This window comes from Pinus tabuliformis, chromosome 5_1 (genome assembly GCF_031772625.1).
Source record: "Pinus tabuliformis cultivar Carrire ecotype Pingquan chromosome 5_1, CPIR1, whole genome shotgun sequence".
Lineage (NCBI taxonomy): Eukaryota > Viridiplantae > Streptophyta > Pinopsida > Pinales > Pinaceae > Pinus > Pinus tabuliformis.
The window spans coordinates 943,353,327-943,366,611 of NC_142305.1; the positions used below are offsets into that span (position 1 = coordinate 943,353,327).

At 39.4% G+C, this 13,285-nt stretch overlaps 1 protein-coding gene across 3 annotated transcripts in view; it reads right to left on the minus strand.

Moving 5' to 3' along the window:
• Window positions 1-13,285, minus strand: part of LOC149167888 (ARM repeat superfamily protein) — a 295,116-nt gene that overhangs the window by 36,523 nt on the left and 245,308 nt on the right. For all 3 annotated transcript variants that reach the window (XM_089433231.1, XM_089433232.1, XM_089433230.1), the window contains one exon: window positions 8,112-8,247. In XM_089433231.1, the coding sequence (XP_089289357.1) occupies window positions 8,112-8,247 (136 nt within the window). The remainder of the gene's footprint in view (window positions 1-8,111; window positions 8,248-13,285) is intronic.

Consider the following 13,285-nt stretch of genomic DNA (forward strand, 5'->3'; position numbering starts at 1 on the left):
TCTTGTATCCTAGTGTCGTGGGATCTCCCTTACTGGCTACTAGCTTTAGGAGTGGCACTACATGGGAAACTCTGATTTCGGTTACGTGGTCCCGCTTCCCTATACCATATATCTCACTCCACTCTGCTCATTACAAGACCTTTCCACATTTCCCCCATTTAGGTCCACTTTTGTCCATTGGGTCTGTTGTCGCACAAAGTGTCTAGGCACTGCGACAACGCTCTGAGTAAGGGTTGTCACTCTTAAATCCTTACTCACTCCATTTAGATTCTTTCCTAAACAAGTCAAGGGGGGTAGCCCCTAGGTAAATGGATGAGGATAGCCTATGAAAAACAGACTCTAGGAGATTTTAATGATGAACAACTTGATGAATCTAAATGAATCTCGATTAAATCAGATGAATAGATTAAACGCCAACGCAAACAAGACACGACCACAAGATAGAAACAATTATAGACCAATGCTTTTATACTAAATTAACCGTAGATAAACTAAAACAAGTTATCCAAAACACTTTAAAAATATGCGACGAATAATGACAATCATGAATAATCAATATAAACGCCCAAAACTGTATCATGCAAGAGATTCCAGATTTAAAATGATTATCGATAATGCCCAAGATCTAGAATTAATTAATTTTCTCCAACAGTCAATATAACTTAAAACATTTATCGTACTTTGACCATAAAAGAATCATGAAAATTTAAGATTTAGCATTTAACATCAGAAACACCAAAGAACTTTAGATTAGCATTTGATTTATTCTTTAGGCAATAACATCAATATGAAAAATGAATAAGTAAAATAAATCAAAGGTTTAATAAATCAAATTTTTAATGGGTCGTAGGCCACGTTAAAAATTTTAATTTTAAAGTGCAAATCCTTCAATTTATTTTATTCCAAATTCTAAAGTCACACAAAAAAAAAAAAACTTTTTAAAATTTTTAAATGTATTTCAAATCTTTTAGAATTTTTTTTAATTTTTAGAAAATTTTAATTTTTTATGATTTTTAATATTTAGAAATTTTTTAATGTTTTTAGATTTTTAACTTCTAGGATTTTTCTTATTTTTTATGATTTTGTATATTTTGAGAATTTTAAATTTTTTGAGATTTTAATTTCTTTAGATTGTTTTTAAATTTAATAAAACAAATAAAATCAAAGTCAAAATAAAATAATGAAAACTAAAACCAAAAAATAAAAAGGAGACCAAAATGGAACTTTGATTTTTTTTTCTTTTTTAAAATTTTAATTAAAATGAATCAAAACAAATAAATAAAAAAAATCAAATTTAAAACACATTAAACTAACCTAAGCCTAAGATCAAATGAAACTAAAGAAATTTATATATACTAACCCTAATCATACCCATATGTGACAAATAAACAAAAAATCCAATGTGTGTTGTTGTTGTGTGCAGATTTGTAGGTGAGAGCTCATAGGCGGCAGGGAAGAGAAGTTCGATGTTGTTGTGTGTAGGTTTGCGGAAGGGTTCGACAGCGTGAAAAGGATGCGGATATGCGTGGAAGGGAAGGATGTGCGAATGGGGAAGAGGAAAGGAGATGGCAAGTCCAACAGAGGGAATGAAGGTTTGCGGCAGAGTGAGAAGCTTGGGCAGGCGGCGTAAAAGGCAACAGATAGCAAATAGCACGCGGATGGAGCTGGAAGGGCATACTGATAGCAGCTTAGGAAGTTGTTGTTGCGGAGGCTTGCAGGGAGAGGGAGCGTGGAAGGAGGAGAGACCGAGGACTCAAGAGCAAAATGTGTGGATGGCAGGCTAGAGACGTAAGGGAATTCGAAAAGGCAGCTGCATAGGAGGGAATCGCAGGCCAAATGAAATCACGTGGGGATATGCAAGGATGGTTGCTCGAGGGTGATGAAGAATGGACGTGGGTATTTCCTGTTGTAGGTGAGTAGAGAAGGGACAGCGATGGAGCTGGTTGCATGATGGAAATGAGCGTGAAAGGAAATGAGGGTTCACTCTTTGCTTGTTTGTTGTGTATGCAGGTTTGTTGGAGCAAAATCTTGGACTTGAGTAGCAAACCAAATACAGAGGGTATGGCAGCAAAAGAAAACTGCATGAAGACGGAGGAAAAACTCAGGCAGACAAAAATTTCCAGATCTAAAAAAAAAAAAAATTAAAACCCAAACTTAGACAACAAAAAATTCCTTTTGAAATTTTTCCAGAAAACCCAAGGCAGCAAAGGAACTGCATTCAAAAAACGAATTTCACACCGATATGTTTTAATGCTTCAGAGTTCCCGGAAATTTTGATTAAAATGATATATTCCTTCTTAAGGTTTTCAATGAAACCCTCACAAAATTTCCAGATAAAAATTTAAATTTAAAACCCTTGGACTGCAAACCTCTGGATAGAATCCCTACATAAAAATGAGTGACAAACCCCAGAGATCCAGATCTTACCCTCCAAGGCCTAGATCTAGACTCTACACGATTTTCTCCTTCAAATCTGTAGCTGCAATACAACAAGAAACAACCAAACGATATGTACAATGACTCCGAAAACTAAAACCCAGAAAACCCAAGTCAGAAAACTGCAGATAATTACAGATCTATGTACATAAATGGCAGATCTATCAGAACTAGGGAGTGTGAGCCTGACTCCACTCTCAGATCTGATAATCTGAGGCTCTCAACATCTAGATCTATCGATTTAGCACAAAAAAAATTAAACATTTTGAATTTTAGAGGAGGTACTGAGCTCAAAACCCTTCATGCATCACCTAATAAAAATATCTTATGATAAGCCCGGGATCAAATTTAAGCTGGGCTCTTCAGAAAACATGGATCAGGAGTTGCCTGGTTCAGCCGAGAACTTCTCCGAACACCCAACGATCTAATAATCAAGGATTTCCTGCAAAACTCAATTTAACCATCAACATAAAGCGAGAAATCGATAATAAATTTCAAATAAATAGAGATACCTGCTATTATATTCAAGACTTAAATTATCATTCAAACCCTAGCGACTGAGCAAGAAACCTGTACTCCAATCGCTCTTTAGAAAGCTATCATCAATGGCTAAAAAAAAATCTATGCATGAAAATGACACATCTTACAATATTTCCACAAAGAGTAACACCAGCAGAAGTTCACCCCAAAGTCTTTCTTTATTGCTCATAAAAAAGATTACAAGAGAACTTTTCGCTTAGTACATGATCAAAGGATTAGATGATCCTGACTGATAAAATGACCTCCTATTTAAAAATAAATCCTCCAACGGCTAGTTCGAGTGATCCATGTCAAAGCAATATCAACCGTTGATGAGGATCAAAATTTCTTTTAATTTCATCCATCGAAATTTTAAATTATTGAGGAAATTCAAAATTTTCAATTAAATGTATTTTAATTAATTCAAAAATTAAATTTTTGAATTAATTTCCTCAAAATTTTGACTTTGACTTAACCCCAGGGACCAAGGGCTTAAAATTTAGCAAAATAATTAATTTACCTTAGTCCCTGGACCTCTTAAAATTTAATTTTTTAAGGACCGACGAATTTTGCCTTCGGAGAATTTAAATTTACCTAGGACCTAGAATTAATTAAATTTTTGGCTTAGGATTTTAATTAATTTTGGCCAGAAAATTTAATTAATTAACCTATGAGGGGATAAATTATTTTTCCAACCCTCAAGACCATTTACAACATGATTTTCACATTTTTTACATCACAAGGGGGAAAACCCATCTGAAAAAGACCCTCACAGACTACCCAATTCTGCGACACAAATATAATCTAGCAGACCAAGCAATTTGTAATAAAATAACCTAACCAAATAGTTAGGATTATTCCCAAATCACTTTTACATAGACTCGATCTAGAACACTAGGACTCCCCTAAGATCCCAGTGACAAAATCCACTCCGGCTTTGGGGTAAGGCTGAAGGAAAACTCTGCCGATCATCCGAAAATGGATCGGTGAGACAAAAAACCTCCCAGAATGTAGATTATCACCAGAAAAGTAGATTTACCTAGGTAATTACATACACAACACGGATCTGCTGAGAATATTTACATTATACACATGCAGACTGAGTTTACATTATAACATGATGATCAGGCTGACGATGATAGTTGAATGGCATGGACACATCAATCAGGCGCTATCCCTTTTGCGAAAAAGGGGGTGTACTGCTATGGGTCATTGACACGTAGTGGTCAACATGGTCCACAAGGTGTTAGCCTCACCCTCCCCTTGTCCACACCTGTCGGGCCTGGAACGATGCATAAGAGGTTGACGCAGCTAAAAAGAAAGATAAGTGCATAATATGGCCACATACAACAAGAAATGTACCACAAAATGCAAAAGATGGTCGAGACAATAAAATTTAGCATGTGGTAAAAAGCCAAACATGAGTTGTACCCCTTATTATTATGGCCATCACCCTAGTTCCTAGGGCCCCTATGAGTGCCCCCTTTATCATTGAGGAACCCATGATTGTCCCAACCCCTAGTAGGCAATGAATTGCCTCACCTTAAGGGGGTACTCATTGCTATATTTTACGCATCATGCTCTCATCCCCTCAAGCCTCGAGCAGTAAAATGAAGAAAAATCAATGAAAGGCAAAAGGCATATGAAAAAGGGTGGAAAAGCAAAGGTCGGGGTAACTCATATACCGTGATTGCTCCCTCCTGCATTCAAATACCCAATGTGTGGGCCTCCTTCATCATAACTACCCTTGTACCATGGCATGTGCCTTGGAGCCTTCCCTCTTGCCCCCAATCCATTCCAAAACTATTTCACATGACACCTTCCATTTGATAGATGTACCATGGACCTATCATTCCCTTAGAGGTTGAGACCACCCAATAGGGTCCTTCATTAACCTATATTTTCAAGGAAGGTAACACTAGTATGTGTTCAAAGCCCATGTGAAAGGGCGTGCCACTATGAAGTGTCCACTTTGCCCTTGATTAGCAAGCTTATTTCTCAATTGCACTAATGAATTATTGTACTGGAAAGTGAGGAGATGCATTGGATCTTATACAGGATTGCAAGTGGGTTTTCGTCTTGGACTTGGCCTCCCTATATGGGATCCAAGCCCTCCATAGGGTCATAATGGAACTTGTAGGGTGAATGTTGAGAGCTATGGGCCTCCATCATTGAAGAGTACTGATTCCCACACCATGGGCTTCTTCAGCACCACCACGTTGCTTGTTCGTGCCCCAATTATACAAAGATGATGATGCACTTGGACCAAGTTGCCCGACTCGCTGCACATTGCACCCGACACTTGGCAGTTGATCTAAGGCCCAAAATAGGTTATGTTTGGCCCGAGGGGACATGGGAGGGTAAGTGTCATCGTCTAGCCCTCATTTATGGACCATCAACTTGTTATTGAGCCACTTGGAGACCCATGATACCATTGCTTCTACCCCATAGCCACTTGGGAGCACCACATGATGTTTTGCTTGGAAATCAAGGGTCCACCCCCTTGATCATTATTCATGGAGCCCTTTTCTTCATCATGGCACTTTGAGAGGACTCATTCGAGCCTTCCAATGGCCCTCTTACCATTATTTTATCATTTCGGCTAGCTTTCAAGGCTTATCTCTCATTTCAAGAGCTATTTGGTGGGCTTGTCACCAAAGATAAGTCTTCTTCAGTAATTCACATTTCTTCTTGGATGACTTTTGGAGATTATTTCATGCATTTCGATAACTTTGGAGGCTTGTTTGTTTTTCTTCTGGGAGCCATTGTCTTGATCTTGGATTGGATATATCTTTTGTTATCATATAAGTGAATTTTATTGAAAAAAAAATCATTAATGATGTCTAATGTGTGGAAATTGTGCAACTAGCTCTTTCTTTTATGCCCTAATTATCAAATATCATCATTGAAGATGGTTAGATTGCAAATTTATGCATGTTACTCATTGATAACAAATAGAAGAATGTTCCTAGTGGATTGAAGCTTCTTTTCTTCCTTGAAAGTCCCTTGATCTTGGGTGGATAATTATTGAAAGATTGGTGCTAGGGCATCATTTTTCAACCTCCTTGAGAAATGAATTAGTCTAAATTTCGAATCATAAAGAATCCATAGCTCAAGGGGAAGGCACTAGTCCGAGAAATTTTGGTGGTCACCCTTCATTTCATCATCTTTTCTTCCTCCTAAAAACTTCGGTCTCTCACCTAGACGGCCTTGCTAGGGCATCATACGAATTCCTTTGGAGGGCTAATTTTGCACTTCCGCTTGGACCAATTTCTATGTTGGTGTCTCACCTAGGGATCCTCAAGGTTTCACGAGATTTCAACGATTCATTTGTGAGAAAAAACCAAGCCCTAGCTTGGACATTGAAAGCTAATCTTGGACGTCATAGTGAAATACTTTCTTGAGGGTTATCTCCATCAAAGCTTGATCATTCTTAACCCTTTCCTTGTCCTAGCTTGACCTAGTGTCCTCTTAGGAGGCCTCCCTCTCATGATAAATCTTAAAACCCTAGGTCTTGTGTGGACCCAACCTAGGTCTCTTGATTTTAGCAACACCTATCTTGGAAGCAATTGCTTATTTCAAAGAGCTTATTGAGAAGTCCTAGGTCATCTTAGAGATCTTGATTCTAGGTGTACCTAACCTCATTGTATCATCATAAACCCTTAGATCTTGATTTCCCACTTCTTAGGTCTTTCTTGGAGAGCCATTAAGCTTCATTGAAGCAAGTGAGCCCTACATTGAGCCTCCCCTTTGAATGGGTTTTGGAAATCACCATATATCTTATCATTGATCCTATAATCCTAGGTGATTTCCTCCATACTGGGACTCCTCCCGTCGGTGAAAATCCGAGAAGAGAAGGGGACTTACGCTGTGGTGACAGTGGGCCTTAGTCCCAAGTGTTGGTGTACCCTCTAGTTTTAGCCTACAAACCAAGCCTGCTAGATTGTGTAGCAACAGTGTCGTGGCTACTGTTTTCTGTCTTGTCCCCCTTTCCACTTCTTCTTCCCCTGTATTGGTGCTCGTTCTGCTTCGACCCACTTGATTTCCCTTTCTTTTGGCCTGTGTTCTTCAGTCACCATGCCTGTGCACAAGCCTCATCCAATGATCTAGGTTTGAATAGCATCACTCTGCTGACTTCTGTGTTTTTCTGCACATTTTACAGTCTCCAGGCTAACAAAGGAACCCCTCTAACCAAATTTCTAAACAAAGAAATAATCATATTATTGGTTAGTATATTTTTTGTACACTCATTTGAGCTATTTGCATGTCATATATCTTCAGTTTTGAATGTCATACTTTCCTGGTTTAGAGTTATTTACTGCAGATTTTACACAGTAAACCAGTGGGACAACAACGATTAACTCTTCCACTTCACCCAAGATCCCATAGAAAGGCATTAATGATTCATTGATTGGGTGAAGTCTTAATTAAGGGAATCTTTCCATAGCCTTTTTGAAGAAAGCTGGACTAAAAGAATGTGGTTTTGGACCAAGGTGACAGTGGGCACTCCTTCTATGTATGCCAATCTTAGGAGGTTGCAAGGACCTTGGCAAGCCTGCTAATTTGATCAACAGCATGGCCTTTCTAATGGCCTTTTCCTTTCTTGTCCAAAGGCACAAATGGTAAAGCATAACTTTTGGCAATGCTCTTTTGCCAGGTCTTGCTGGGAACAGATTCAATCTTACTTGGCAGGCATTATTCAAGGCCATTTAAATTAGCAGGCAGTATTTTCTGGAGATTCCACATCAGTGATTCCGGATACCCTGGCTGGTCTTTGGCACCATTCAAGTGTTTCTGCATTTTTTGTTATCTGGAAACTCCACGGCACATATGTTTTTAGAAATGTGGTCATTTCTTTGGCTGCTTGTAATCAGCTATGGAGAGATGAGGTACAAATGCAGCTGTTGGCAAAAGGAGCATTGCTGATTAACGATGTCAAATTGTTAGACAATGCTTTTTTTCTGATTTTATAGCTGTTCTAGTCACATTAAGGAGGATACCAATTCCATCATATGTACCCTTCTGTTTTCCCTGCTTTTGCTGCTGACAAAAATATTTTTCTGTATATATAATAAGTATCTTTTACAAAAATAAATAAATAAATAAAGTCCACCTTTTACTTGCAAAAACAGTTAGTATTTATTTGTTGCGGTTACCTCATCCTTTCCAAAATGACTGATAACTTTACAAACAAGGCCAAAAAGCTCCTTATTGGAGGTGAGCTGCGCTGAATACTCATCGGTAAGGGAAAGAGCTTCACCTATTTGAAGAACTGTGTCCAACACTCCATCTCTGCATATAGGGATCCACATAGCATGTCAGATTCCAACCAAAGAGCAAATGCACAATGACAATATATCACAGATACAGACATATTTTTTATGGCACAATGACTGTGCATCAAAGGAGTCTTGTTAGTACATTTTAAGCAATTTCCAAGAAACATCAAGTTTCAACCCATGCTGACTATTTATCAAATCATTGTCTAATACATGTTCTGCTAACAGAAATTTTCAGTGTTTCTCAGCTTCCCAATAGACACATAAACCTAATCGTTGAGCAAAACATAGCTTTGGAATTAAGATTAGGCTATTAAATTATTCATCCAATGCTCAATTCACTATCATGAAATAGACAGTTATAGTCAACGGACATACTCAGCATGTATATATCCAAGTTGATATAAAAGACAAATAAATAGAGCTCAAGATTAATGTGATTATCATCTAATTTTAGTGAAATGCAAATCACCTTTCAAGTTTCCAAATCGAGTATAGACTATTACATATACCTCATCTCATGTTCCAGATGGCCTACAATTGCATCTAAAATAAACATTTCCATTTTGACCTGACCTAGAGGAGATGACCTAGTTCTCTAAAGATACCATACCAAATTCTTGGTTTTCATTATGACACCATCGTACATATTGCTCAAGAAATCACATCAACTATGTGCTATGTTAAACACCTCAAAACATACACACGAATATCAAGAAATACTAGTAACACCTAGACATACAAGATATTCTGGTAAGAGTTCAATAATACAGCAGTACCAAGATACGAGAAAAGAGTTTCTAAAAATTTTGGTGCACTCCTGCCATCCATTGGATCATGTACATAAGATGATAAGCTAAAATAATTTTATTTATGTCCACAAACTAACCACAAAGTTAATCAATGGAACTAAAACGAGTACCATCAATGTAATACAAAGTGAGAGTGCACCAGCAGCCCCTTCTTAATCCCCAGATTTACCTGTGCAACTGGACGGTTCAGAGGCAGCTAACTATTATCAAGTCAGTATTCAGTCACAGGTACATCAGTTTTCACAAAGATCAAAGTCCATTTCAGAGGCATATGAATCAATTTTGGGGAAAATTGTTACATCTAGTAGTCTTCCTATTTTATAGGAGCCAATGTTTGAAGGCCCACAGATTACAGCCTTACAGGTGATCACACATTTGGGATCCTTCAAAGCTGACAAATGCAAATGAGCTTTTTCTAGGTGACATGTGAGACTGCTATTTTTTGTGGTTAGGGTTTCGTAATGTCCCCAATTTTTGCGTTATCTTGTGATGAGACTAGGAATTTCCAAAGCTTATGTCAGCCAGCTCAAAGGAGTTAGATTACATTATTGTTGGGCCCGGAGGGTTTTGAAGAGTTTTATGGGGGCCAACTAGGATTGATTGCCATACTTCATCATCAAGACCAGTTATGCACGATTCGCTCTTAGTCCCATTGCATTCTGGCGATTTCCTTAAAACGGGATTATTAACAAGCATATTTTAAATATTTACATTTAACGTGTTGTTTCAAGCTTGTTACCACTCAAACTAGTAGGGGTCCTAGGAAGCGATTGTATAGAGAAACTACTAGGCCAACGGCAACAATGGAACGATAGCCCACTGTCACCTCAGCTAAGGCTCCCTACTCTTTACTGACTTTTACTGATGGTAGGAGACATAGTATAAGAGGAATCACAAGGAAGGATGAATCTATGAAAGGATAAGAAGTGATTCCCAAGGCCTATTCACAAAAGAAGCTCAATTGGATAACTTGCTTGCTTCAAAAGCAAGGTGGTGGACTCTATAGGAAGGGCTAAAGGGATCCTCGAGGCTAGGGTTTGGGAATATATTTTGTCATGATGATTCCTAAAACGGAGAATCCTTGTGGAAAATTGGCCTTTATGTGATCTTTGTGATGTTAGAGTTATAACGTTGCGGGACCACAAAGGACCAAATGGACCCAGAATTAGGTCAAGGGCATGGAGTTGATCAACCAAGTAGGCGCTTAACCTAATTATGGGAGAGAAAAGGATCAAAGGAAAAAATTTCTTTGAGGATTGAAACGCAATGATCCAAATGAGGACACTAACCCAATCAGCCTAGGGAGAGAAATGATTCTCGAGCTAGGGCTTGCAATATCTCGGATTCCACCATCGAATTATGCTCAAATTTGGAGAACTCCCTTAGAAGACCCCAGTGCAATTGTGGACCAATTTTCAAGATGTTTGGATGCCTATAAAAAAAAATTCTTGATGCCCTAGGTGACCCTCTAGGGTTAGGCCTAGAATTTGGAAAAATGAAGAAAAGAGAGGTAAATTTGATCACCAAAGGGATACGAGGATCAGTGCCTTATTGCTTGAGCTTAATGGAGTCAAGCTACACATGGATCAAGAATTTTCGCGAGCTAAGGAGCCCAAATTGATCTTTGCTAGCCTCTCCAATGGCAACAACTAGGTCAATAGGGATTTACACTTCAAATTTGCCAAAGAGATGATGTTTCGAGGCTTAAAACCTATTAGGTTCTGCTAGGAACATTCACCCACTCCCTTCAAGTACAACGCGTGCGTTAAATCACTTATTCAAGGTTCCTAAAAGAATTTCACATTTATTTTAAACCATACAAGAATAATGATAACCATAACATGCAGTAAACTAGTAAAATAACAAGAACGACATCAAAATTTGACTTACATGACAGAGAGAGTATATCTATTGATCAACTTCACATTACAAAGAAGCTCCAAAGACAATAGAGAAATTCCAAACATCATAGTGCATCAAGAAAGCTCCAAAAACTTTACGCAGCAAAAAGTGCGAAAATCTCTTAAGAGATACCAATCCAATCCAAGTGATGATGAGAGAAATGAATCACCTCTCATCTATTTATACAATCTCTAATAAGTTTGATTTGCCTAATTGGCCTAATTAAGCCCCAAATAATAAGATAATGTGCTATAATAACATCCCTTGGTGACAAGCCCACCAAGATTGCTCAATAACACACTAATAAGCCTCTCAAGAGGGCAGAATGATCATTATAATGAGTCGTTGGGCCTATGAGGAGGCCTAATCAAGTCTAAAGTGTGCCATGCTATGAAAATGGACTCCAAACATAGTGGACAAGGGGTTGACGCCTTGCTTTCCAATCAAGTCACTGTGGTGCTCCCAAGTGGGTGTGGGGGCACAAGGACATCCTCATGGGTTTCCAAGTGGATCGAAAATGCTTGTAAACCATCTATAATGGCTAGGATGATGACATAAGCCCTCCCTTTGTCTCCTGCAGTGAGGCACATCCTCATCTGGACCTTGGAACATCTGCCAAGTGTATGGTGCAAGTATGGAGCCAGTTGGACATGGTGAACCAGGTGCATCATCCTCATCCAAAAGGTGGGACACGACCAATCAATGAGTGTTGTTGGAGATCCATGAAGTACTATCTGCTATGGTGGAGGCCCATGGCTCTCAACTCTCACCCTACAAGTGCCAATGTGGCCCTCTGGAGGGCTAGGACCCCATATAGGGAGACCAAGCCCCAAATGGAGACCCACCTGCAACCTTGCATAAGATCCAATGCGTTCCCTTGTCCTCCAATACAACAAATCACTAGAATAGTCAAGTAAAAGAGCTTACAAATCATGGAATCAATGGGGCACTTCATAGTTGCACGCCCTTCCAGAGTGGGCTTTCGCATGTACAAATGTCTCCAAGCTCAATAAGGGGGTTAACCAAGGACCGTATTAGGTGGTTTCAGCCTTTAAAGGGGTGACATGTCTATGGTACATCCATCAGGCAGTAGGTGGAAAGTGACATAATGATGGAGCGGGGTGGGGATCAATGGAAGGATCCAGGCCACATGTCACGGGTCAAAGGGTAGTTATAATGAGGGAAGCCCACACTTGGGTATATGAGAGTAGGAGGGAGCAAATCGTGGTACATGAGTTAGCCTGGCCTTTGTTTTTCTACCCTTCTTCATGTTCCTTTTTCCTTTCATTGAATTTTCTTCATAACTTTTAAGGGCTCCAAGGAATGAGAGCATGATGTGTGGAATGTAGCAGTAGGTACCCCCTTTTGAGGTGGGACATTTCATTGTCCACCGAGGGTTGGGACAATCACGGGTTCCTTTATATGGAGGGGGCTCATTTAGGGCCCATAGGAACCAGAGTGATGGCCATAAATAAGGGGTAGAGCTCATGTTTGGCTTTTGCCCATGTGCTAAATTTGTATATCCTGACCATCTTTTGCATTTTGTGGTACATTTCCTACTGAGAGTGGCCAAATTATGCTTTTTCTTTTCTTTTTAGCTGCATGAACCTTTGGGGCATTGTTCCAAACTCGATCAAAAGTGTGGGCAAGGGGAGGGGTAGGCTAACCCTATTTGGACCCAGTGGACACATGTGGACCCGAATGGGAAAAGAGATGAATGGGGCTAAAATGAGCTGAAGGGAGAGATGTATGTGCTGTCGGGAAGAGGGACCATGCAACCAAAATCAGGATTTCCCATGTGGTGTCAACCTTGAAGCTAATGGCCAGTAAGGAGATCCCACGGGACTAGGATACAAGGGTAACCACCAAATTGAGCAGAGGGGACAAGAGTACAGACCTAGTCGACTTTTTCCGTCGAATTCCCCTACTAATCCATGCCCAAAAGTGTCCATGAAAAGTAAGGAAAGTTACTCAACTATACCAATGAAAAGCCATACCTTCGGGGTCAGGAGGCCCACCTTCAAACATACAATCATAATAGATGGGCGAAAGACCACATGGCTGGCTCAAGTGGCAGAGATAATGGCACATCGAGCTATCTGGTGGCTACAAGGGGTTGTTGGCTATCAAATGAGGACCATCTAGGAGAACAATTTTCTCTTATGTATACTACCCACAAGTACTGGCTAACACCTGGCTCCAAGTGGGACATGAGCTCTCAAAACGGTGTTCAAAGCTACTCGAACTGGAGGTCATGAGAACACCAGCAATCTCTTCGTAAAAACCAAAGCACATAGGGCATCATGTTTTTGTGGTGTCTTATGATCACCCAAGCTT